Source organism: Peromyscus eremicus, chromosome 12, assembly GCF_949786415.1.
Source record: "Peromyscus eremicus chromosome 12, PerEre_H2_v1, whole genome shotgun sequence".
Taxonomy (NCBI): domain Eukaryota; kingdom Metazoa; phylum Chordata; class Mammalia; order Rodentia; family Cricetidae; genus Peromyscus; species Peromyscus eremicus.
The window spans coordinates 56,928,195-56,951,555 of record NC_081428.1 but is presented as its reverse complement, the minus strand read 5'-3'; the positions used below and the strand labels follow the sequence as shown (position 1 = coordinate 56,951,555).

The following is a 23,361-nucleotide window of genomic DNA, read 5'->3' as shown; positions in this document are numbered from 1 at the left end:
ACAGAGTCCAGGACCTTGATGAAGCCCTTGCCCATCCAGCCTTCCCCAGATCTAACCGTCAAGGGAGCTAGCCCCAGGATGCCGGTCACTGGTCACTCGGCAAGATGTGCTCCGGGGCTGCTGGGCAGATGAGCTCCCAGCCTGGCTGCCTCGGACCCTGTGCTACATTGATTCATAAACACTGCACTGATGCTTTGAGCGGGGACTGCACCTGCTGATTTCTCTCCCCACTCCTTACATCAGTTCATTATTGAATTAAAGATCATTGCGATTTAAAGTGAACCACGGGGCAGCCTGGGGACAAACCCAAGGTCTGGGGAAGAAATTGAACCGGGCGCTGCAGTTACCAACTCCAGTCTCAGCTGGATGCATTTTTCTGTCTCTTAAGGAAATAATTCAAAACTCCAAGGGCTGGAAGTAAAAGTAGAACCTTCCCCTGCAGTGTCATGAGCCCACACAGAGAGGCTGGCATGCCAGGAAAGGGAGCTGATTATAAATAGCATGAAAGCGGCATCAGTCAAAACTCACAGATGTGCCTGAGCGAAATGTTAAAAGAAACACCTTCTGAGAGAGGGAGCAATGGGTTCTCTTTATTTTTATAATTGAAAGCACTAAGGAACAAAGGCGCTTTATATTCATATTAAATATACACACCCCTACAGCATACAGAAAGAGATATACAGCCCTGCAGCATACACACAGAAACACACACCCCAATAGCACATACACACGAGACATACAACCCTACAGAGCATACACACATAGCAAGAGAGAGATACCCCTACAGCACATACTTAGACACACACCCCTATATCACATACACGCAGACATACACCCTTACAGAGCACACACATAGGCACACATACGTGTGTGTGTGTGTGTGTGTGTGTGTGTGTGTGTGTGTGTGAGAGAGAGAGAGAGAGAAAAAAAACCCCTTTAAAGAAAGGATGCATAATCATTAGTTCTAACACAACAAAATCACAAATGGCCAGAACCTCGCAGAGGGAGCCATTGTCCTTTTTCCTCTGTGTACTGAATCTATTTAATAAGCCTATGGTCTCTCCCTGTGAAGTCATTTTCCTGTATGGGTATTTCTTTTTCCAGCTTAGATGGAAACCATTTGAGATTCCAAAAGCATCTCAGAAGAAAGTGGACTTTGTGAGCGTAAGTCAATATTCGCCGCGCCTTCCCACTGCCCTCCGCTGTCCTGCGGTGAGAGAGCTAACCATCTGCAGTCCGGAATGCCAAGCAGAGCAGCCTGAACCGGAGGCGGCAGAGACAAAGCCACCTGTGTGCAGTGTGGGGGCTGGCTGAGGGATGTCTTACTTACAGGCACCATATGGCTTCTGACACCAAAGGGCACCCAGGAGTTTTTTACCTCACAGAAAGGCCAAAGAGAGTCAGATTTCCTCCCTCCAACACTTCTTCTTTGGTTAGAGTAGACACTCTTAAACTTTTTGATCCATGGCGCCTTTGATGGTCTGGTGACACCTGCCTTTATTTATGTACTTATTTATTTTGTCGTTGGCTTTTAATTTGGGGGCTTGGGGATTTTGTTTGTTTGGTTGGTTGGTTTGGTTGAGATAGGATCTCCCCCTGTAGCTCAGGCTGGCCTTGAACTCACGACAGTCCTTTTCCCTCAGTCCCAGTTGCTGGGAATTCTGCTATGAGCCACTATGCCTGACATAACCTGTGTTTTTGACAGGGTAAAATAAGTTACATCAAATTATACAGACAATTATGTTGAAATGCAATGGTAAAATATTTTTTTAAAATACTGTATTTGTTTTATAGTTATAAACATGCCTCCTAGTTAATGTACTAGATCATAAGACCTATGGGAAAATCCATTCACTACAGTATGAGCCCAAATGATACTTTGAGATACCTGTGATGAATGCTACAAAAGTGTCCCAGTCATTAACAAAGTTACAGGCACTTCCGGTGCTGTTTGTGGTTTGCTGCCTGCATTCATAATACTCGAAGGAAATGATAAATTTCATTCAGATTAGTAAAAAAATAAATAAATAAAGCCAAAAAAATTGTTCCCATCCAAGAACTTGAAACCTCTGAAATGGATCCCTGGGCTAGGATGGCATCAACTCAGGTGGTGCCCGGCTAAGTACAGTGCCAGCTGGCGGTCCTTCTTGATTAGTTACAAATGTTGGCGGTACTGGAACACCTGCACCCACAGCAAGAAGCCTGTGGGTGAAGGGACCGCAGCTCTCAAGGGGTAGGGCTCCAAGAGGACTGAGGAGGGTTCCACAGGCCAGCTTGGCTTTGGCTTACTTAGGAAGACTCCAAGTGCCCCGCTTTAGCCCAAACTGTTGAAAGCATCTCGAAGCCTTTGTCCTTAGAGGTGTCCCCACACCTTGTGAGAACTCGCTCTAGAAGACCTCACACTTCCCAGTTAAGTGATGATAGAAAAAGAAATCCCCTGCCTGCAGGTTTGGGGCAGAGTGATATAAGAAGTCCCCTCCCCCGCCCCCATGCTTCTTACACTGTGGATCGGCTGGTCCTGAAGCACAAGGACTTGTAGTCAGTCACAAGGTCTTCTGCTCTGCTCTGGGGAGAGTAGCCTGCCTTTCTTCCCAAGAAAGGGTTGCCCTAGGGTGGGGTAGACTTGGAGGGCACTAAATGTCAAGGGAAGTTTCAGTTTCTCCTCCCTCCTGCCCCAATCCTTCTACCAGGTATCACCTCCTTCCTCCGGGTTTATTGTGATCATAATAAAATATCAGTCTCAAATCCATTTAAAGAAATTATGTTCTGTAAGTTCATCTGACACAGCCATTAAAAGTTCTAGGTCGACTAGGATGGGACACAGCCCACCAAGTGTAAGTCAATACACTTCGGGCAGCCTAGCTCCCAAAGACTTCTGGGACATTCTCAAAGAGAAGACTAGAACCTTGCAAGCTTCAAGACTCTCAGGGGCTGGGGGCGGGCTGGGTCTCCGATATACTGCTCATTCTCATCCTGTCTCTTACTCTCTCAGGGGCTGCACACCTTATGTGGAGCTGGAGACATCAAGTCTAACAATGGACTTGCTATTCACATCTTCCTGTGTAACTCCTCCATGGAGAACAGGTAAGAGGCTCGGTGCTGGGGCATGACCTACCCATCCCCCAGGGCCTGTCGGCCAGAGTGGGGACCTAATAAAGTCACACATGCACAAACACTGTCCTTTTGTTAGTTTCAGAGAAACGGTGGTATGGATTTCTTGATAATGATATCAATTGAGAATTTCTATTTTGACTGGCTCTTAAGACATAGACGAAAATGTCATGTAACAGGGTAGGTAGAAAGGAGAGGCTGTTATGCCCAGATTGGGACCCCAAAGACTTCACCACAGACCTTAGGTTCAGAATGCAACAGCATGGTTTATTTCTATTTGTTTACAAGCCGCGGGCAGGGAAGCTCGATCCAAAGCACTCACTCGTAGTTGTGAGGCCAGGAGGAACTTGCTTTTTCTTTGTGTGGCTAGCTTTTTAAAGGCAAAAACCACAAGCCCTTCAGGGGGCTTGGGGGAGTTTTGCACGGGTGCAGCTCGGATTGGTTTATTTTTATCTCTGTTCTCTTTTAATTGGGTGAGGGTATGTAACCTTTGAATTTACTGGTTGGTGGTTACAATTTATTACTTTGGGGGCAGTCCAGCACAAGTCCCAGGCTTTGTCCTTGAGCCACCATGGGGGCTGGCTGGCCAAGCACGTACTGCACATAACTCTAAGTTGGTGAGGGGCCCCAGAAAGTAAACATCTGGCTGAACTTTGAGCAGTCAGAGTACGTGCAGAAAGGGAGCTACTGCAAGGACTATGTCTTTTGTTCATGGCCCTCCCAGAAACTGCTTGCTCAAGTCTCAGGAAACTGAAATTGAGGCCTGATCTCTGAGAGAAGACTGAGCAGCCTGTTATGGCATCTGCTTGGTCCTTTCAAGGCTAGGACCCTGTGATATAGGAGTAGTTCAAGTAAGTAGCTTGGGGACAAATGGAACTAATTTCTAAGGCTCCCTAGTATACCAGACTTCTTCTTTGGGGCCACCAACCAGCTCCCAAATCGTGACACAGAGACATTATTATGTCTGTTATTATGAATGTTCAGCCTAGCTTAGGCACATTTAACTTGTGTGTTGGCTAGCTCTTTTAACTTAACCTGTCTTTCTTTATACCTTTTGACTTGGGCCTTTTTACCTTTTCTTTCCTTCTGTATATCTCACTTTCACGGCTTCTCATGTCTGGCTGGCAGCTGCCTGGCTTCTGCCCCGGGCATGTCCTTCTCTTTCTCCCTTGTTCTCTTCTTCTTTTCTTTCATTCTAGACTTCTCCTCCTATTTATCCTCTCTGCCTGGCAGCCCCACCTAGCCTTTCTCTGCCTAGCTATTGGCCCTTCAGGTCTTTATTGGACCAATCAGGTACCTTAGGCAGGCAAGGTGAAACAAATGCAACACATCCTTACATCGTTAAACAAATGCAGCATAGACAACTGTAACACATCTTTACCCAGTTAAAGCAATATTCTGCAGCATAAACAAATGTAGCACATCTTTGCATAGTGGAAATAATATTCCACAACACTTTAGGGTCCAAGTCCAAAGTCATACTGCATGAGCAGTTATGAGGGCAAAGTGTCTGTCTGCTTTGGCTGAGAGCCGGCAGCCTTGTGTGAGGGGAATGTTCCTGCATATAGATGTTGACATACTGTTGTTTTAAAGGGGTGTGTATGTCATAGCACGTGTGTGGAGAAGTCAGGGACAACTTGAGGGAGTCCCTTCTCTCCTTCTATCATGGGGGTCCCAGGGATCAAACTCAGGTCCTCAGGCTTGGTGGCAGTTGCCTTTACCTGCTGGGCTATTTCGCTGGTCCCTATATTCTGCTTTCTTTTCAATTTGAAAAAGTAAATGACAGCATGCCTTTTCTGTGGAAAGCAGAGTAGCATGGCAGCTTTGCACACAACCTCCAGAACAACAACACCCTTGTGTCTAAAGCTGAAGTCTGATCTTGCTGACTTCTTGAATTCATGTGGGCTATTCAACTTTTTTATTGTTTTTATTTTATTTTATTTTGTTCTATGTGTATTAGTGTCTTGCCTGCAGATATAACTGTGCACCATGTGTGCCCGTGGAAGCCAGAAGCGGATGTTGGGTCCCCTGGCACTGAAGATAGGGACAGTTGTGAGCAATCATAGGGGTGCTAGGAACAGAATGTGGGTCCTCTAAAGGGAAACAAATGCTCGTAACTGCCAACCCATCTCTCCTGCCCTAGCTGTTCCACTTTTTGAGTCATGAATCAAGGCCAACGTTACAGCCCTGTGAGACACTGGAGACCTCCCTTTGGGTCTAACCTTGTATCAGGTCACCTCCCTTCTCTCCATTTAAGCCACAATGGCCAGAGTCTCTCCACTTCTTTCAACACGCCATGAGCCTGCTTGCCCCAGAGCACCTGAGCTCGCTTCTCCTTTTGCCTGGAGTTCCTTCTCTTGCCTAGATGATACTTTTAGATCCTTTGTCAAAAGTCTCATCTGTAGGGAGGCCTTTGTGTTCTCCCCAAACCAGGGCAGGTCCCTCTTCCTTCCTGTCCCTGAACTTGACTTTCACAGCACCAGGATGTCTTGCAGGAATAGAGTTCTGCCCTTGTGTGTTTCCTGTCGCAATCTGCTAGACTTTTTAACTCCACGGGGGGCTTCTGCGGGCCATTTTATACCCAGCGCCTGGTCCATGGTAGGCACTAAATAACCATTTGTAGAATGAATACACTTGTCCAGAATGTGTTAAAGCTGAAAAATCACAGAAAGTACTCTTGTCTATTGCAGGTGCTTTTACAATTCAGATGGGGATTTCCTGATCGGTAAGCTCCAGAGTGGGAAGATTGACTGATCCCTAGCCCCGAGCTATGTTCCAGGTGTTGTTGTATTTTTCTCACCTGCATCTCCCATCTGCTTTTTTGTTTGTTTGTTTTGTTTTGTTTTGTTTTGTTTTCGAGACAGGGTTTCTCTGTGTAGCTTTGCGCCTTTCCTGGAACTCACACTGTAGTCCAGGTTGGCCTCGAACCCACAGAGATCCGCCTGGCTCTGCCTCCCGAGTGCTGGGATTAAAGGCGTGTGCCACCACCGCCTAGCTCCCATCGGCTTTATTAAATGAAGTATCATCTACAGAGTGAGGTCCAGATGCCACTGGTGGTCTGGAAAAGATTCCTAGCATACCTCAAAGTGTCTAATGTATGTTCTGGGCTTTCTGCCTGTGGCTGTCTCTCTCATGTGGGAGATCTTGGCAGCTGAAATGAAGCTAATAACATATGACTAACTTATTAGGAAAATTCTATTTGTTTTTAAACTCACCCAAGGAAAGCCCATTTGTCATCAATAACCACCGTTCAGATAAAAATTTTAGGAGACCATCTAAAATGTAAGTTCCATCAGAGATTATTCTGGTCTTCCCATGCGTTTGGTGGTGTCAGAATCAGTATTCAGGCATGAACATTTTCGTGTAGTCGGTAGACATGCAAATGTCAGCATTCCTGCTGAAATGTCAGAAAAGAGTGATTTTCTGTGCTATTTCAATGACCCTTTTGAGTCAATTCACAAAAATGCATATATACAAGCTCCTCAAAGGGGTGGGGGTCGGGGAGAAGATTGAGACTTTTGAAGAACTTTCAAAATCTTCTAGACAATAAAATAGTTAACTGACATTGCCAGAATATAACTTACCCCCAAGAGACACAATAAAGGTCTCCTCATTTGCAATAACAAACGCATACAGACCTTAAGCCGGCAGGTTCTCCGTTAACAGGGTTGCTCATCACCACACTGGATATGTTTTTTTTTCCTGTTTGCCAGTTCCCCAGAAAGGGAAGCTTCTCATTTACACAGAGTTTGGCAAGATGCTTCTGCAGCCCAACGAGATCTGCGTCATTCAGGTTGGTAATGAGCCCCCTCTCCCCACTGCCTCTCCCTAATTCGGGAGCAATCAGATGTTTCAGCTGCTGCTGTTTCTAACACTGAAATGTCTCTGTCATGTCTGGGTACCAGAGAGGAATGTGAGTTCCACAGAAGACTTCAGAGTAAGCAGGCTTAGTGCCTGCATTGTTGAATACAGCACACAGTCACAAAGCAGAGAATGTTTATCACTTCCTTTCCCTAAATGTTTGTAGTCTGCTTAAGGCTGGGTCAAAGGCAGGAGATGGTGGAGATATTAAAAAAAAATATTTTTTTTGGCCAATTGGAGGCTGCTGTTATTCCTGGGCCCGATGAGAGATTAATTATGGGTATGATTAGGAATTAGATTTTTCTTTGTAACCCATCTTTAATCTGCTCGCCTTTCACAATCGTCTCAGTTGGGGTTTTATTGCTGTGAGGACACCATGACTACTGGCAACTCTTACTAAGGAAACATTTCATTGGGATGGCTCATTTACAGTTTCAGAGGTTCAGTGCATTATCCACATGGCGAGGAGCATGGCGGGCGATGGGTAGCATGGTGGCGTGTAAACAGACATGGTGCTGGCTGTATCTTGACCAGAAGGCAATAAGGAGTCGACTGAGACACTGGGCGGTATCCTGAGCACAGGAAACCTCAAAGCCCGCCCCCACAGTGATGCATGTCCTCCAACGAGGCCATACCCACTCCAACAAAGCCACACCTCCCAATAGTGCCATTCTCCATGACATTATGGGGGTCAATTACATTCAAACGACCACAACAATATGCCTGGAAACATGATCACATTACTTCTGCATATAACTACAAGTTATGATTTATTTAAGAGGGCACGCTTGTGTTTTTGTCCACCAGAAAGGAATGCGATTCAGTGTCGATGTCTTCGAGGAGACCAGGGGCTACATCCTGGAGGTTTATGGTGTCCACTTTGAGTTACCTGACCTGGGACCCATTGGTAATCCTTCACTCTCAGCCTCACTTGAGATACATTGCCTTCCATCTCTTCCTCATTCTCACACTCCAACTTAACTTCCCTCTCCAGACAGCTTCCTTAGACCAGGTGCCTTCCTACAAAATCAGGAAATAACAGAAAATGACCCAAACCGATCTACTCTAAGTGTCTCTAAAATAACACGACAGAACAATGATGATAAAGGCATTTAGCGGTTTCTGGTTAGATAGTATATATTACAAAGGACTCAGAAGGGGCCATAAGAATAGCTTTACCAAGAATGAGATCTGAGATTTGATTTAAATTCTTCTGGGTTTTGTTTTCTGGGTTTTTTGTTGTTGTTGTTTTGGTTTGTTATTTATTTATTTTTTTTAAGTTGGGATCTCATAACCCAGGCTGACCTCTAACTCTCTATACAGATGAGAATGACCTTGAACTTCTAACTCTACTGCTTCCTGAATGCTGGGATTATAGGTGTTCACTACCATGCCCAGCCCCACGCAGTGCAGAGGACTGAACCCAGGGCTTCATGCATGCTAGGGAAGCACTTTACCAACTGAGCTACATTCCCCTAGCCCTGAGATCTGATTAATTTTTGACGGCATATTAAAGAGAAGAGGAAAGGGAACCGCTTAAGCAAATATATGCTAATGAGAATGAGCTTTGTGAATAATTGTTTTCTTAAGTCAATGAGCTGTGTGTCTCCAGCCATAAAAATGGCCTGGGTTCTATTCCCATGGAAAAATGGACTGGGCCGAGTGACACATGGCCTTTGAACATCACGTTCCTTCTGAGCACATTTCACAAAATCCCCACACTTAACAAGTGTATCACTTCATGCTATGAAGGAGCTATAAACAACAGCCCTATGAGGTAGATTAAAACTTCCTCTCACCCTGCCCCTACTCTTCTTAGAGCTGAAGGCAGGGGCTGCAGGAGAGAAGCAAGCGAAGATCTCAGGAGCAATTGTTCTCAAGCCTACCATGGAGAAAAAAAAAAAAAAAGGAGCCTGGAAATTGGCCCCTGGTTTCATCCTGGGTCATACCTCCCAGTTCTTTCCTTCCTTGTCAACAGCTTTTCAGAGCAACAAGGACAGGCCAGCATGTGCCTTCTGGTCACTCCCCTGGGGATCCAAATATTCAGAGGAAGGTGGGAGGCAGCAGAAAGGCAGCTGGAGCCGTGGTGGGCCGTCTGTCATCCTGCCTGCCGCCCACTCTCCCCACTTTGGTCTAGCTTCCTGCTGCTGTACCGGCAGCAGAGCCTCCAGGTTCCACGGAGCATGTACCCTCTGGAAAATATATATAATTTACTAACCAGCTGGGGCTTTTTTTTTTTTTAACCCCAGGAGCTGGAAATGATAAAACACTCCCCAGGCCTCTCCTCTCCGAGTTAAATTATGTTTTTGCACTTACGCTTTTTCATATTTTGTCGTTTGATTTATTTCCTTTCTCTGGAGGGCACACTCACTCCTGAACAAAGCTAAACAGGCCGGTCCTCCATTCTTCCTCTCTGAATGGCAGGCACATATTTTTCAGGCTGGACAACAGCTTTATAGGCCTGGCTTTTGAGCTTTATCTACGGGGCAAAGGCCTGCCTAGAACAATAGCTTACTGCCTTTTTATATGAGATCAGGGTCCAAGGATGTGTTGGGGAGTCCCCAGGGCTTCCTGGGACAGAGACCTGCTGTTCTCCCAACTCTTCCCCTTTCCTCCTCTCCAGTCTCTCCTCTCCCCTTTTCTCACCTGTGGTATAGGATTAATGATGAGGTAATGTATATAAAAAGCATATGAGCCATATCACTCTTCAACTTTAGAAGACAATGCTGCTCATGAGGATTTTTGAAATTTTCTGTTTTTCAACCAAATCTCTTGGATCTTTCTACAAATCTACCAGACTGAGATCCAACAGATTCTGTGCTGCTTGGGATTGAACCTAGGGGCTCACAGATGCTGGGCAGGCACTCAGCCATAGAGCCCCGGCTGGGAACCCAGTAAGGATTGTGGTGATGAAAGTAATTTGTGGAATGACTCAAGACATAGAAGAAAGCCTTCCCCTTTGCTGGCATCTTTCCTTTGCCGAAGTTTCTAAATGAGTTTCGGGGCACTGTGTTCTAGGAGCAAATGGCTTGGCCAATCCTCGTGATTTCTTGATCCCTGTTGCCTGGTATGAAGATCGTCAAGTGCCTGGTGGTTACACTGTGATTAATAAATACCAGGGCAAGCTGTTTGCTTCCAAACAGGTAAGGTAAGACTATCGTTAGACAGAGAGTGAATGCGGAGTTGTAAAGCACCAGTTGAGTGCCAAGGTCAGCCTTAGGTACATTATCTTTGTCTTTATCACACCACTAAGGTACTGCACATTACACTCCTCGTCGTGGAAACAGATCAGATAGTGATGATTAATTCACCCGTGTCTCAGTAAGTGACAATGTTTGACTGACTCTCGAGGTGGTGCTTTTTCTACTCCTCTAGCAATGGAAATTTGGCAATATACAGGTCTCTAAAAATGACGTGGGGCACATGACATATAGGCCACCTAATATGTCCTGAAAAAGAAGATGAGTCACCACAAAGATCAGCCAAGATTGATATTCCTCATTGGCCACCTTATTTCAAATACAAGTGATTGATGGTTGATCTAAAACATAAAGAATTTAGTTAATTAGCTTCAATTATATCAGAGGCCTAGTAAACTCAGGACATGAAATCATAGGCAATAATATAAAATTAATTTTGAGAGATGGTAACAGTCTATCCTTTCTGTAAGAATGTCACATGAAAAAATAACATAATATATAACCTATGCTATAATAATACTTTATGGCTTCTTGTTCATTTTTTTGAGACAAGAGCTCATATAGCTCAGGTTGGCCTTGAACTTGCTTTGTAGTTGAGAGTGACCTTGAACTCCTGATCTTCCTGCTTCTACCTCCCAAGAGAGAACATTTCAGGTGTGCACCACCATGCCAGGCTATTACTACGTATTATTACTTAACTTATTGAGTGCATAGTGTTAGAACAGATTAATCATATAATGAAAGGTACCCAAGTAGCCCTTCTGTTATTATTGTTTGCTTTATTTTTTTTTTTGATTTGTCTGACGAACTGTCTATATTTGCCTAGCATGTGTTATTTTCCTTGAGTAGCACCGAAAGGCCATGCCAACTAGCAGAGGCACACGAGTTTACAACTTCAGATTAAACCCTGGAGCAAACAGCAATGTGTCAGCCTCACAGTCTCCAGGTCGGGATTTTTCATAAGTGGTTCAGGGACCATTTGTTTTAGAATCAGAAAGCCTTGTTTAAAATGCTCACACCTACGTGAATACTCTCAGTGGGCAAAAATGAAATTATTATTATATTTTTATTATTATTATTATTTTACATACAATTGATAGAGAACCTCTGTTCTGGCAGTAGCCAGCAGCTGCTGTAGAAAGCTTTCTACTTCCCAGGGGGCCCTTGTAATGGTCCCACTGGTCCATTCTCCTCTGCCATGGTCTATGCCCTGGGAGGCTGGCATTTATCCACAAAGTAGCCTGGGTTCCTTAGTCTGCTATCGGTTGTTTGAGTCAACTGGAAGGGACTTGATGACAGGAGGGAGAAGAGTTGGGCATTTCTTCACTGCTTCCTGCCTATTTAAGACATGAATGAGCCTGATCTAACTACTGTTGAGTGGCCTCAGTGTGGGGAGTCAGTTCACTGCAACTTGTAAAAGCTGATGTGCACACGTCTTCCCACCCTGGTGCTCAGCAGTGTCACATTGGGACTCAAAACCAGATCTCAGTATACAACTAAAAGCACTAAATGTTTTTTTTTATTTCAACCAGAAAAAAATATTATTATTGGTGGGGGGAGATAAAATATCATAGTGAGAGTATTCATACCACAGATATCAGCAAATACTATAAATCAGAGCTTTATTTCCCCAGAGAACTAACTAAAAATATTTACAAATCTACTCTTCTTTAAAGCAATAAATCTACGGGAGTCTGTTTAAAAAGTATTAGGGAAATTTATTAAGGTAAATTGAGGAAATACACTCACGAATACAGAACGGAGTAAACAGCTGAGGTCATCCTCTGATCTGACCCTAAGCGAATCCACCTTTCCACCTCGCAGGCAGGAGCAGTGAGAAGGGGCATGTGACCCTTCTCCCTCTCCTTTTAAGAGGTCACATACAATGGCAGGAAGCACTGCCTCCTTCAGGCCCTATAGCTCAAGGTCATGGACGGAGCAAATACCACTACACTCCTTCACGGTTCTAGATCTTGCTGGCATCCTATAACACTATTTTCCCTCTTTATTCCTCATGCCCAGGAATGTCAATGCCTTCCCGCTGTTGTAAGGCTCAGATACCTCAACACTCTAATCATTCCACTTAGCCTTAACCATGCCTTTGTTCTTGAGAATATCATAATATCATAAACACAATGATATATGATCATATTCATCCCCATTTTCCCCTTTTCCTATCTCCATATCCCCTTTAACACATCCTACTCCCAACTTCACATCTTTTAATTTTTTTTATTGTTTATACTCCTCTAATGACAGTTAGTGCTCTCTATATGTGCATAGATGTAGGGCCATCCTCAGGAACATGGGACTCTCCTAACAGCGGCGCGTCTTCAGTGCCTAGAGGCCTGGTGATCATTTTTGCCATTTCTACCAGAGTTTTGGCTAGCTCACTCTTACGCATATCACGTGCTGGTAACTTCAGGTGCTCTGAGTTCATTAGTTTGATAACCATGTCATGTCTAGAAGACAGTATTTGACTACATTTCTTCTCATCTTCCAGCTCTTATATTCTTTCTGCCTCTTCTTCTTTCAAGAAGGTCCTGGAGCCTTGGGCTGGCTGGGTGGGTGCTGGCAGAGATGTCCCATTTAGGGCTGAGCACTCAAATCTCTTATTCTCAGCACTGTGACCATCCATCCATCCTGAACTTTAGAATATTCTTCCTCGGATCCTCCTTCTTGACTAGATGCCCGGTACCCATGAGGAAGATCCTAATACCGTAGCCCAAAAGTGATCTCCTACCCAAGACGACATAGGGAACAGTGTGAATGTCGTTCTGAAATCTCAAACACTTAGGCTGGATTTCTTCAAGGTGTCTTCTTCCACGAACTCCACAGCAGACACAGTGTCTATGAGAAGTTCCTTTAGGAGAAATATCACAGCAAGCGCCTGCTGCACCAGGAAGCAGAGGGAAGCCCAGATTGTTTGAGACCTGCTGGCATCCACAGATTCCTGCAGCTATGTTAAAAACTGAAAAAGCACGGCTTGATGAGTGTGCTAGGCTTCTGCTGTCTGTGTGATACGAATGACAGCTGCAGCTTATGAACTGGAAAAGGGGTTAGTGACAAAGTGAGGGCCTAGGAGAGGGCCTGTGAAGCAGCCACGGCATGATTATGAGCTATGATGCTCCCAAAGGATGGTCTCATTACGTTTAGAACAGCATCAAATAAAAAGAGTTATGTCGGTAAGGATTGTTAAGTCTGCAGCTACAGACACATTACGTTCTAAGACCATGCTCTCCTGGTTTCTGCGATTAGGATGTCTCCCCATTCAATGTTGTGGCCTGGCATGGAAACTATACACCCTACAAGTACAACCTGGAGAACTTCATGGTCATCAACGCAGTGGCCTTTGACCATGCGGTAAGTCTGGACCATGCAGGGACCCTGGGGATGGGACAACCCTTGAATGGTTGGGATCCAGAGTATACCTGTGGCGTTCACAGATCTAAAGTTTTCAAGGTCGTCCTTGCAAAGCCTCAACAGGATCATTTGTCCCTTGGTGAAGGAATCCATTCCATGACAAACGAGGATGCCAAGAAATACTCAACCTAATTTACTTTTCTTCAGTGTAACCACAACTCTCATGGATGGGAAAAGGCAATACTGCTGATGATAATAATGACATCAGGAGGAAAGGTCATTTACAGATCCGGCCACCTTGTAAACCTGGGGCATGTACTCTGCTTGCTCTGGCTGCCTACCTGCTCACTAGCCTGTGCTTCTGGCTGTGGTTGGCTGGGAAGAGCAAGGCAGCACTCTTCTAAGGTTGAATACTTGGATTTTTTTTTAAAAAGCCTAGTGTTTGAATTCAGTCATATTTTTCAGTCAATTAGGGGGCCACGGATAGGTCCCTGGTCTACCGTACAGGCTCCCGAGAGCCCATCTGCTCGATACAGTGCTGGTTCTGAGACCCTGAGGGGAAGCTCATTTTGCAGTGTACTTCATAATAGATTAACTTTACCCACAAGCTGAGGGATAATTGGGGCAGAAGCCAGAGAGTCAGAGATAGAAGGATTACTCTGAGCCAATTCAGTTTATCTCTGGGGGGGCCCCCGAACTACCTTTCTGAACAACAGTAGATGTTAATAAAACCAAAGGGGAGAAAGAAAATCAAGATTCCAAGCCCAAGGCATCACGGAGAAGCACCCGAGACCTTGCTAAAGCTCTGTTTGAGCTTTCTCACCTTGTCTTTCTTTTAATAGTTTCCGACCGTTTCCCATGACAGATGGCAGAAAAAATGGTACCTCTTCCAGCAAGAAATGTTGGGTCGATTTTTTTTTTTTTTTGCTTTGTTCGTGGTTTTGGGTTTTGTCTTCTATTTGAATGTACAGAGGTTCAGTCCTCTCTGTACTGCTGTGGTGGTGATCTCCCCTAAATTCAGATCTGGTCATCCCATCCATCGCTGCTTTAGAAAATCTTTGCAGGCTCCCCGTGGCTTAGGATTAAGTCTGAGCTCTGAAGCATGGCGTTTGATACTCCTCACCATCTGGCCCTGGGCTCCTTGCTCTAGTACCACATCTCACCCCTCTTTCGTCCTTCACTGAACCCCTGGCTTTAACCTTCCCCCTGCTTTACAAAATTTCAATGTACCTTGATATCTTTTCTATTTTCCCTGACAAAAATCCCCCCTCTCTTCCTCTTTTCTCTTCCACCCCCCCCCGCCCCCCTTCCTTTCTTTTGTTCACTTTTAAAGATTTAGCTCAAGTCACAGGTCTTTGAAGCTTTCCCTGATCCTGTCACAGGAGATGAGGATGGGCGGCGGCCGGGAGAGGGTTGACAGTCACCAGACTGCACTATATAAATGCGTGAAACAGTCAAAGAACATTCAACAAAGAGTTATTTTGAAAAAGACATAGCCACATTCTCTTTTCCCCCAATTAAAGTTAAAGGAATAGAGAACAGATTCCCAATCTTTGAATCACCAGATGTCAGCGCTGCAGTCTGAAAGTGAACATGAGTATCAATTACATCGAACCTTGGTCTTTCCATCTCGGAGTCTAAACTTCTTGGAAAAAGTATAATCTTGTCCTTCTGAGAGTCAGTCAAGAGTCCGAATTAATTAATGTTAACCAGTTCTCAGATTTTTCCTGCCCATGGACACCATCTGGAACCTCTGATGCCCCGCCTCCCCAAGAAGCAAACCTAGCTCCACACCAGGATGTGGATGCTGCTTTGTGTGTTTCCCAGCATTCTCTGAGCAGCACCAAGCTCCCCGCCCCTCAGCCTGGGGGTGGAAGTCAGGCGCTCTGGCTCTCAGAGCTGTAGGGTAACGGGGAGCCCCTAACGTAGACCCAGCAGGCTAAAAATGTCCTCTTATCGGGCATGAATGCATTTTGCTTCAATCACAGCAAGAGGACAGTCACATGAGTGATTACTGCCCCTCAATCAGAGCCCAAATAGTTAAGCCTGCCGTGGGTCAGTTCATCAGAAACTGTCACTTGAAAATCAGGAAACTGTCACATGTGCAGGTGACATGCTGTCACTGTGCCATCACCTCCCACGCGTCTGTCTCACCTTCGGTGTCCCCTTGTGTGTTCACAGGACCCTTCCATTTTCACTGTGCTGACTGCCAAGTCTGCCCGACCTGGAGTGGCCATAGCCGACTTTGTCATTTTCCCACCTCGGTGGGGGGTGGCCGACAAAACCTTCAGGCCTCCATATTACCACCGTAAGTCTCAGTTTTACCAGAATACCTCGGGAAACCAGAAACAGCAGCGAGGCACTGGCGGCAATGGCCAGGCTGTTCTTGGATGCCCTGCCTGCCGGGCCTTGAGTTTAGAGTCCGGCCTCTCTGGCTACTGTTGGGCTGTAAGAGGCTCCAACCTCCAGATGTCTGCAGGGAGTCATGGACTAACCTGGCTCCGGTGTCTCTGGGCCGAAAGAGAGACAGAAATGTTGGGAAGAGTAAAGCAAGAAGTGCATACTATTCTGGAAGATGGGGGTGTTGTCAAGTTTATTCTTTGACAATGTCATACTTGCCCTCACTTCTACCCTTTCCCATCTACCTCATCCCCTGTATATCCCTCTCATCTCTATTCATCTCTTTCCCACATTCCTTTCTTTTTGTTTAGTTTGTGTCCTTCTGAGTTTGACTAAGACTTTCTCTATGACCTTCTACTCACTGGAGACTGGCGGGTATACCAGTTGATACAAAACTTAGGACAATGGCCACTGGCCATCATGGAGTTGGTCCCTTTCCTTGCACCCCCCCATGAGTGGCCTATAGCTCAGCAGTAAAGAGAAAGTTCCCATCAGCCCCTCCCCAATCCATGACTGACCACTGAGAGGGCCTGCCATGTGCAGACCCTGCACAAGTCACTGAAGCTGCTATGAGCTCATACCTAGCTTGGCTATGTTGTATGTAGAGAATGGTGCTTGCTGCTCTTCTTCCTATCTTCCACCTTTTATGTTATTTCATTCTGTCTTTCCACCATATCCCCTGAGCCTTAGAAGGGATAGTATAAATGACTTGTTTAGGCCTGAGCTCTCATTTTCCACATATTTTCAGCATCTTGAGCAGCCATGAGACTCCGAATTCACCAGTGTCTCTGGAAATAGAAGCCTCTTTGAGTAAGGTTGAGAGTAGCTTCTGCCTAAGAAACGAGCATGGCTATTTAGAAAGAAATTTAACATCATGGCTATGTAGTTAAATATCAATAGTCAGTGTCCTTGCAGGGTCTACGACCTCCCAAGGCTGGGGCTTTGGCCAGGCTTTCAGAACCAAGCAAAGGATCCCTTCTGTGGCCCAGGCCTCAGATCTAGAGAGCAGTTGGTTACCCCCACGATAGTCATACCACTGCTGCACACATAGGCACATCTCACTGGCAGGTCGATGTTATAGACTGGTAGAATCGGTAGAATTCACTGATGGGTCAAGGCCACTTGATAGCTTTTCTCCTCCAAGCCACCGGCACAGCTCAGAAGGCGATTCAAACAAATCCAGTTTTGTGTTATCTGTATTATTAAGGCTAATGACTAACGGTTGTTGGCAAGTTTCTAAGGCTCTATTGTAAGTTTTTTGAAAGTATTAACTTATTTGGGTTATAACAGCAGCAGGAGATAGAGAATATCAATTACCTCCCTTTCTGTTTCCCGAGAGCTGAGACTGACACAGGGGAGTGAGCAATTCTCAAGGTTTCACAGTTAGTTAAGTGGCGGGGTCAGGATTTAATTGCGGAGTGTCTGATGCCGAAGCAGACACATGTGACTGCTAATTGATGCAGCTAGTGCTGTGGCCCGTACATAATACACATCTAGAAATATTTATTCAGTCAGTGGATACATTACCAAGAATGAATAAGTACGCCACAGCTGTGTTTAATGAGGTTGACATTTTCAATTGTGCAAATTAAACAAGGTCAAGGTACAATTCTGCTTCCAGGACAATTTTACATTTTTTTTGAACATAGAGTTCTGGAACGGCTCTGACATGCATTTTTCAGATGGAGCGTTCTAGAAAACAAATTACTTACCATAGTTAACTACAGAACCTTCTGTTTATATGAGTTCCTCTCTGTAACAGTTCCCAGGTACCAGAGCTTAATGGTGTATAGGTGTGCTGAATGGGCCATTTAAGCATTTGTGAGGGTGGGGAAGTAAGGCTGTCAGGATAAAAGAAGGCCACCTCACAGTCAGATGACAGCCAGCGTGCCCCTTCAAGGTCGCCATCAAGAGTACCCTCTCTCTTTTAAGTTTATTCTCAGACTTCCCTCTCCCAGAGTTTAATTCGCTGCCTTTAAAGTAGAAACTCAGAGGCTGCACTCTGAACTGGGAAGCCAGAGGCTTCCGACCCAGAGGTCTACAGACTTTCTGTTGAGAGCAGTGGTGGAGGGCTTCTCTCCCCTCCTAGCTAGAGACAACAACGGTGCTGCTGTTCTTCGGGCTCCCAATCCACTCCTTAATCTCCCTTTGTGCTGCAGACTGTGGGCCTTGTGAAATGCCTCCTATGGTGTTTTTGATGACTTGTCCCCAAATACCATCTCATAAAGATATGGCTCCCTGAGTCTGTCTGGAAAAAAAAAACCATAGAACCCAAAGTTAGAAATTAGTTTTATCAGAGATATAAAAATATTGCTTCAGCAATACTCCAAATCTTTGTTACTTTGATGTGACTTTAAGGGGAACTGGGGAGTTATTTCTATAGAAATATTGCCTCTAGTCATTTTAATGCACCTTAGTCAACTAGATCCAGCTTTAATCAGAAAGGCAAGGTCTACCCTCCACTGTCCTTTGAAACATCAAAAGTGATGTAGAATATCTTCACCAAACTCATTGCTAACTAAATTCACATTCAGATCAAAACCAAATCCTGTCTTGCTCTCTTCTGGAAATCGAGCCGTGAAGGTGACCCTGGCGACACGTAGTGCAGCGAGGAGTGTGATTGCAGACTGAAGCTGTGTGCAGAACTGTTCTTAGCATACAGTTTCTGAGGACTTCCGTTCGCTCCTTTTCCTTTATCTGCTTCATGAGGTGCATGTGGGGCTATGACCTGGGCCTCAGTTTCTCCTCGGGGTTACCGCATGTCCACTTGGTAGGGCCTGAGCAGTGTGTTGTGTGGGAGGCAGAGGATGGGCGGCTGTGCAGGTGATTACAGAAGGATTATGGTACCTGCTTTTAGTTCACACGGAAGGAAGAAGGGCATGGTGCTGGCCTGTCAAGTGTTAGACTTTTTAAGGGCTTTCACCTCAGTGTTACATGCTCTGCACTCTCCATCTGCCCACAGGACAGGCAAGGAGCAGCTTTAAGCAGGCCATTTCTTACTCCTCGGTGTAGCACAGTAGTTAGAATGGTATCTAATGATTCATTTTCAGTGTGGATGGACGGGCAAGCTAGTGGAGTGGAAAACAGGCAGATGAGTGGATAGACAGAGTTGGAAAGGTATTTGCATTCACCCAGGAGTCAGATTTCTTTATTTCTCACTCTTAGGTTTTTGCCATGTTGATGAAGAGTTTCAGTTCCACAGAAATAAAATACCAAAAGAATGGAAGCATGGCACGCTTTGTTTGTCAAATTCTGTGTGACTCTTGAAGATGATGTAAAATTGTCCGTTTAGTTATTAAAAAAAAAAAATAACCAAACACTGAGAGCTATTCAATCACGTGATAGGTTGCTCCGTGGAGCCGTCCACTCCTTGAAGGCACGGAGCAGATCCCGGGAGTAATCCATAAGGAATGAGGTAGAAAAGCCTTCTGTCTGGAGTAGAAAGAAGGATCATTTCCAATGTTCAGATTTCAGGTTCCAGGAGAACAGAAGAATAAGGTTCTCTCCTGTTCAGATTCAGTTATCTGTTATGATAAATCACTGTGTTTTACAGAGACCGACCATCTGGCTCATAGATTATCACTTGATAATGGACTGTAAGTCTGGAGCTTATCTTACAGCATTACCTTCACACACACACACACACACACACACACACTCACAAACCCCACTTCACTTTCTAGACTGGGAACCAGAAATGTGGTGAAACCATGTGCTATAGTAGACTTTATTTGGTGAATTTGGAATATGAGGCCTGAATTCTAGAAGAAACTGTTTTTTATGGGTTTCGCCTTGGATAATAAAAATAATACTGCTTCAACCTTCCCAGGGAACTGCATGAGTGAATTCATGGGACTCATCAAAGGTCAGTACGAGGCAAAGCAAGGTGGATTCCTGCCAGGGGGAGGCAGCCTGCACAGTATCATGACCCCTCACGGCCCGGATGCAGACTGCTTTGAGAAGGCCAGCAAGGCCAAACTGGCGCCTGAGAGAATTAGCGACGGCACCATGGTAAGCAAGCTAAAGCTTCAGGGACCTGCCTCTGGGCTCTGAAACATCTATAGAAAAAAGCAGCTCTGTTTTACTTCTCCAAAGTCACAGAAGTGGAGTGAGGATTGTTTTGTGTCCATATGTGAGTGTCATAAGTATGAATACATACAGCCGTGTGGATATACTAGACCTCTGGTGTGATAGTGTAGAGTTTGAACCGGGCGTCAGACCAGTTCAAATCCTCTTCCTTCCTATGTAACCTCTCCATGCTTTATTTCCCCATCTGTAGAGTGGATATACTGTCCAACCCAGGGGACATCTGTGAGTTCTGATGCCTTATGGAGCTTCCAATCACTTCAAATACAAGGAAACAGTATTCATTCTCTTTGAAGGCTCTTGCTGGATCTAAATGCAGCCCTGTGTGTGTGTGCTCTGTCTCAGACTATTCTATATGGAAAGTAATCCTGAGGACCACAGTAGCAGAGGAGGCAGATGTCACCTTCAGCCAGTTCCGAAAGCAAAGGAGGGTCAAGCAGCCTTTGCCTCGAGACAGTCGGGACTTGAGAGCAGTGAATCTCAGCTGCTTTTTTCATTTTCTTTGTTCTCCTTTGGCACGGGATGAAGCGGATGGGATTTAAACCCTGCTTTGTATTCCTCTTGTGTCAGGCTGTAAACACCGAGGCGGAACACGATTGCGGTTGGCTGCGGTCCTTGATTTTATTTTATTATTTTATTTTTTTGCATTCTTGGAAATAGACTTAATGGACCACAAGAAATAATTTTATGCTAAACCATATGCAAACTTGCTTCACATTTTAGAACAAATGCCTTCAGTGCTACATAGTTTAAAATCCGTAACACAGACCTGCTTGACTAAAAGCATAGCTTGTAAACTCCTTAGCATTAACTGTTCACCTGTCCAGTGGGGTTTGCTTTTAGGCCCAAGTCCAAAGCCAGAGCTGCTTTTATGGAGGAAGGGACACAGAGTTCTTCCCATCTTCTTAGCCTTAGCTCCGTTAACCCTTTCAAGAGCCTCCTGGGAGTGTCCGTAGGAACCTACATCTTTGTGAGACACAGTTTGATGATCTCAATTAGGCTATTTCTTCTGACAGCCCTTGAAAGTGCACAACTCACCCTAGAGTTGTTTGTCAATCACCCTTGGGCCTCCAAATGGGCCTCCAAATGGTAGCCATGCTACCAAGATCAGTGTTCCACAATAGTGAGGTGTAGGACTGTTTTTACATGCAGTAAGAATTTGAGCAATGTCCGAGACCTGGATTGCTAGTGAGATGAAGCTGACTTGGGAAGGAGATTAGAATGATAAAGGACTGGGTTTCTGGAGGCCCAGAGTATCTGGAAGGCACCCTCCACAGGCACTCACATGTATGTGTGCATACTCACACACAGAGATACACACATATACATAAACAGAAACTTTACCTTGGCCTAATTTTATGTCTCCTTTACCATTCCCCATTATATAATGTAGACACAGATCAATCTGTCATATCCCAGTGGGAAGTGGTTTATATGATTCTTCACAGCTCAGCCTGACAGCAAAGCCCCCAAGAAGTCATCAGAAGACAACAATAATAAAGGCTGTAACATTTACCCTCGTGTGCGACTAGGGCTTTATACCTTTGCATCTTATTCAGAACCCTACCTCTAAGGCTGTCATAGAAGTCAGACAAAGACACACATCTCCACTGACACAGACAAGAAAAAATTAATGTATGTGAGACCCCACACATTAATGCAGCTGTTCTGAGAGGTGTCACAAAAGAATAATATAATTTTCCTTTGGCCTGTCTAGAGTGTTTTTAATTTCCTAATGAGAACAAAAAGAATTGAAAGGTTTGGGTTGTTTGCTATTATTTTACAAAGGACACTATAGATAGAAAAGTCAATCACTGATAAAAAGCTGAAATGTCTAATATATACAGAACATTTTTCAGCTTCTTTCTACTGTGACCAGAAACATCCAGAACACAGTGGGGTGTGTAGCATCAGTCCCTTTATGGACCATTTCCTTACCCTTCTTCCTTTTCCTTTTTCTGAGCTCAACTCTTGGTCAGGATCCTGAAGAAACAGGCTTAGACCTCAGCTCTGCCATCACTTACCATCTTAGACAAGCCATCTCCCAGCTCTGAGCTTTGTTTCTTCCTTTGTGAAATAAGAGTATGCTCTACATACAAGGACATCACCACAAGTGATGGTCCCTGAGAAGACCCTGGGATTCTCCTGTGTCTGCCCTTGAAAGTAAAGACTTTGCCTCCAGAATTCTCTGAGCAATTCTAGTCCCACACTCAAGGCCCTAAGTAGATAGAAACCTCATATACAGCTTCAATTTGATAACCCAGATCCAGAACCCAGGGCTTGTGTTTCCTCTCCTCACTATGGCAGTGTGTATAACTATAATTAGTCCAATGTTTGGTCTACCCATACCTTCTCTATGCATCTAATTAAACACACTTTATCATAGCCTTACCTCTTCTTTCTCCTCTTTGTCTTATTTCCTGTAGGCATTCATGTTTGAATCTTCCTTGAGTTTGGCAGTCACCAAGTGGGGACTCAAGACCTGTAGTTGCTTGGATGAGAACTACTACAAGTGCTGGGAGCCCCTCAAGAGCCTCTTCACCCCCAATTCCAGGAACCCGACAGAACCTAAGTGAGACTGAAGCCTGCTCCTGTAATTGAGAATAGATTTGCATGGTTTCCTTGAGAACCTCACACCCTCTGGGGATATGGAGGCAGGGATTAAAATGAGAGCTCACTTTTCATAGTCAAGTAACCCGGAGTGTTCGTGGAAATGCATTTGGAAATGGCTATGGCTTTCTAATTACTCAATAAATATGTGATCTGTGGATGTTGCAAATGGTCATTTTCAGGTCTCGATGTCCAGGACTGGTGGGCCAGATAAGCCCATGGCTTGGGGCTTGGGGGTAGGGGCAATTCCCATGTGCTTAGCTTGGGGGCTTTACTCTAAGATCACATGTCTAGGTATCTGCCAGTGACTGGACCAGGCAGGGCAGGACAAGCATTAGAACCATGAGCCAAGGTTGAATCCAAAGTCAAGCCTTAGGGCCAATCCAGGCATGGGGTCAGCAAAGTTCCAAACAACTAGCCATTTGTCTAAACTGTGTGCCTACCCAGAATACCGGGCATCTAATTCTGGTAGTCATGTCCAATGAAATTAGACAAGAGCTTCAACCACCAAGAAGAAGCAGTAATCCATCCACTTTAGGGGAGCAGCTGTCTGAGGATGCTCAGAGCTGGGTTTCTCTGGTCTTTGCAGGAAACATCCTGTATCCTAGGAAACCCATTGACCTCCTTGAGTTGGGACAGTTCATTAATGGACTCATTTGGTAATCCTGCATGAAATCCCTACTACCAACCCTAGAGCAGGGTGTTTTGGATGGATGGTTGAAATGGAAGA

The 23,361-nt window shown here is 45.0% G+C and overlaps 1 protein-coding gene across 1 annotated transcript; it reads left to right on the top strand.

The window, feature by feature from the left end:
- The first annotated feature begins 78 nt into the window (after positions 1–78).
- Hgd (homogentisate 1,2-dioxygenase) lies at positions 79–22,800 on the top strand. Its single transcript, XM_059277017.1, has 11 exons — positions 79–99; positions 1,105–1,164; positions 2,993–3,084; positions 5,802–5,836; positions 6,825–6,904; positions 7,780–7,879; positions 9,991–10,115; positions 13,431–13,535; positions 15,717–15,843; positions 19,765–19,946; positions 22,448–22,800. The coding sequence occupies exons 1-11, from the start codon at positions 79–81 to the stop codon at positions 22,595–22,597; spliced, it is 1,077 nt and encodes a 358-aa protein (XP_059133000.1). The 3' UTR covers positions 22,598–22,800.
- Positions 22,801–23,361: the final 561 nt, after the last annotated feature.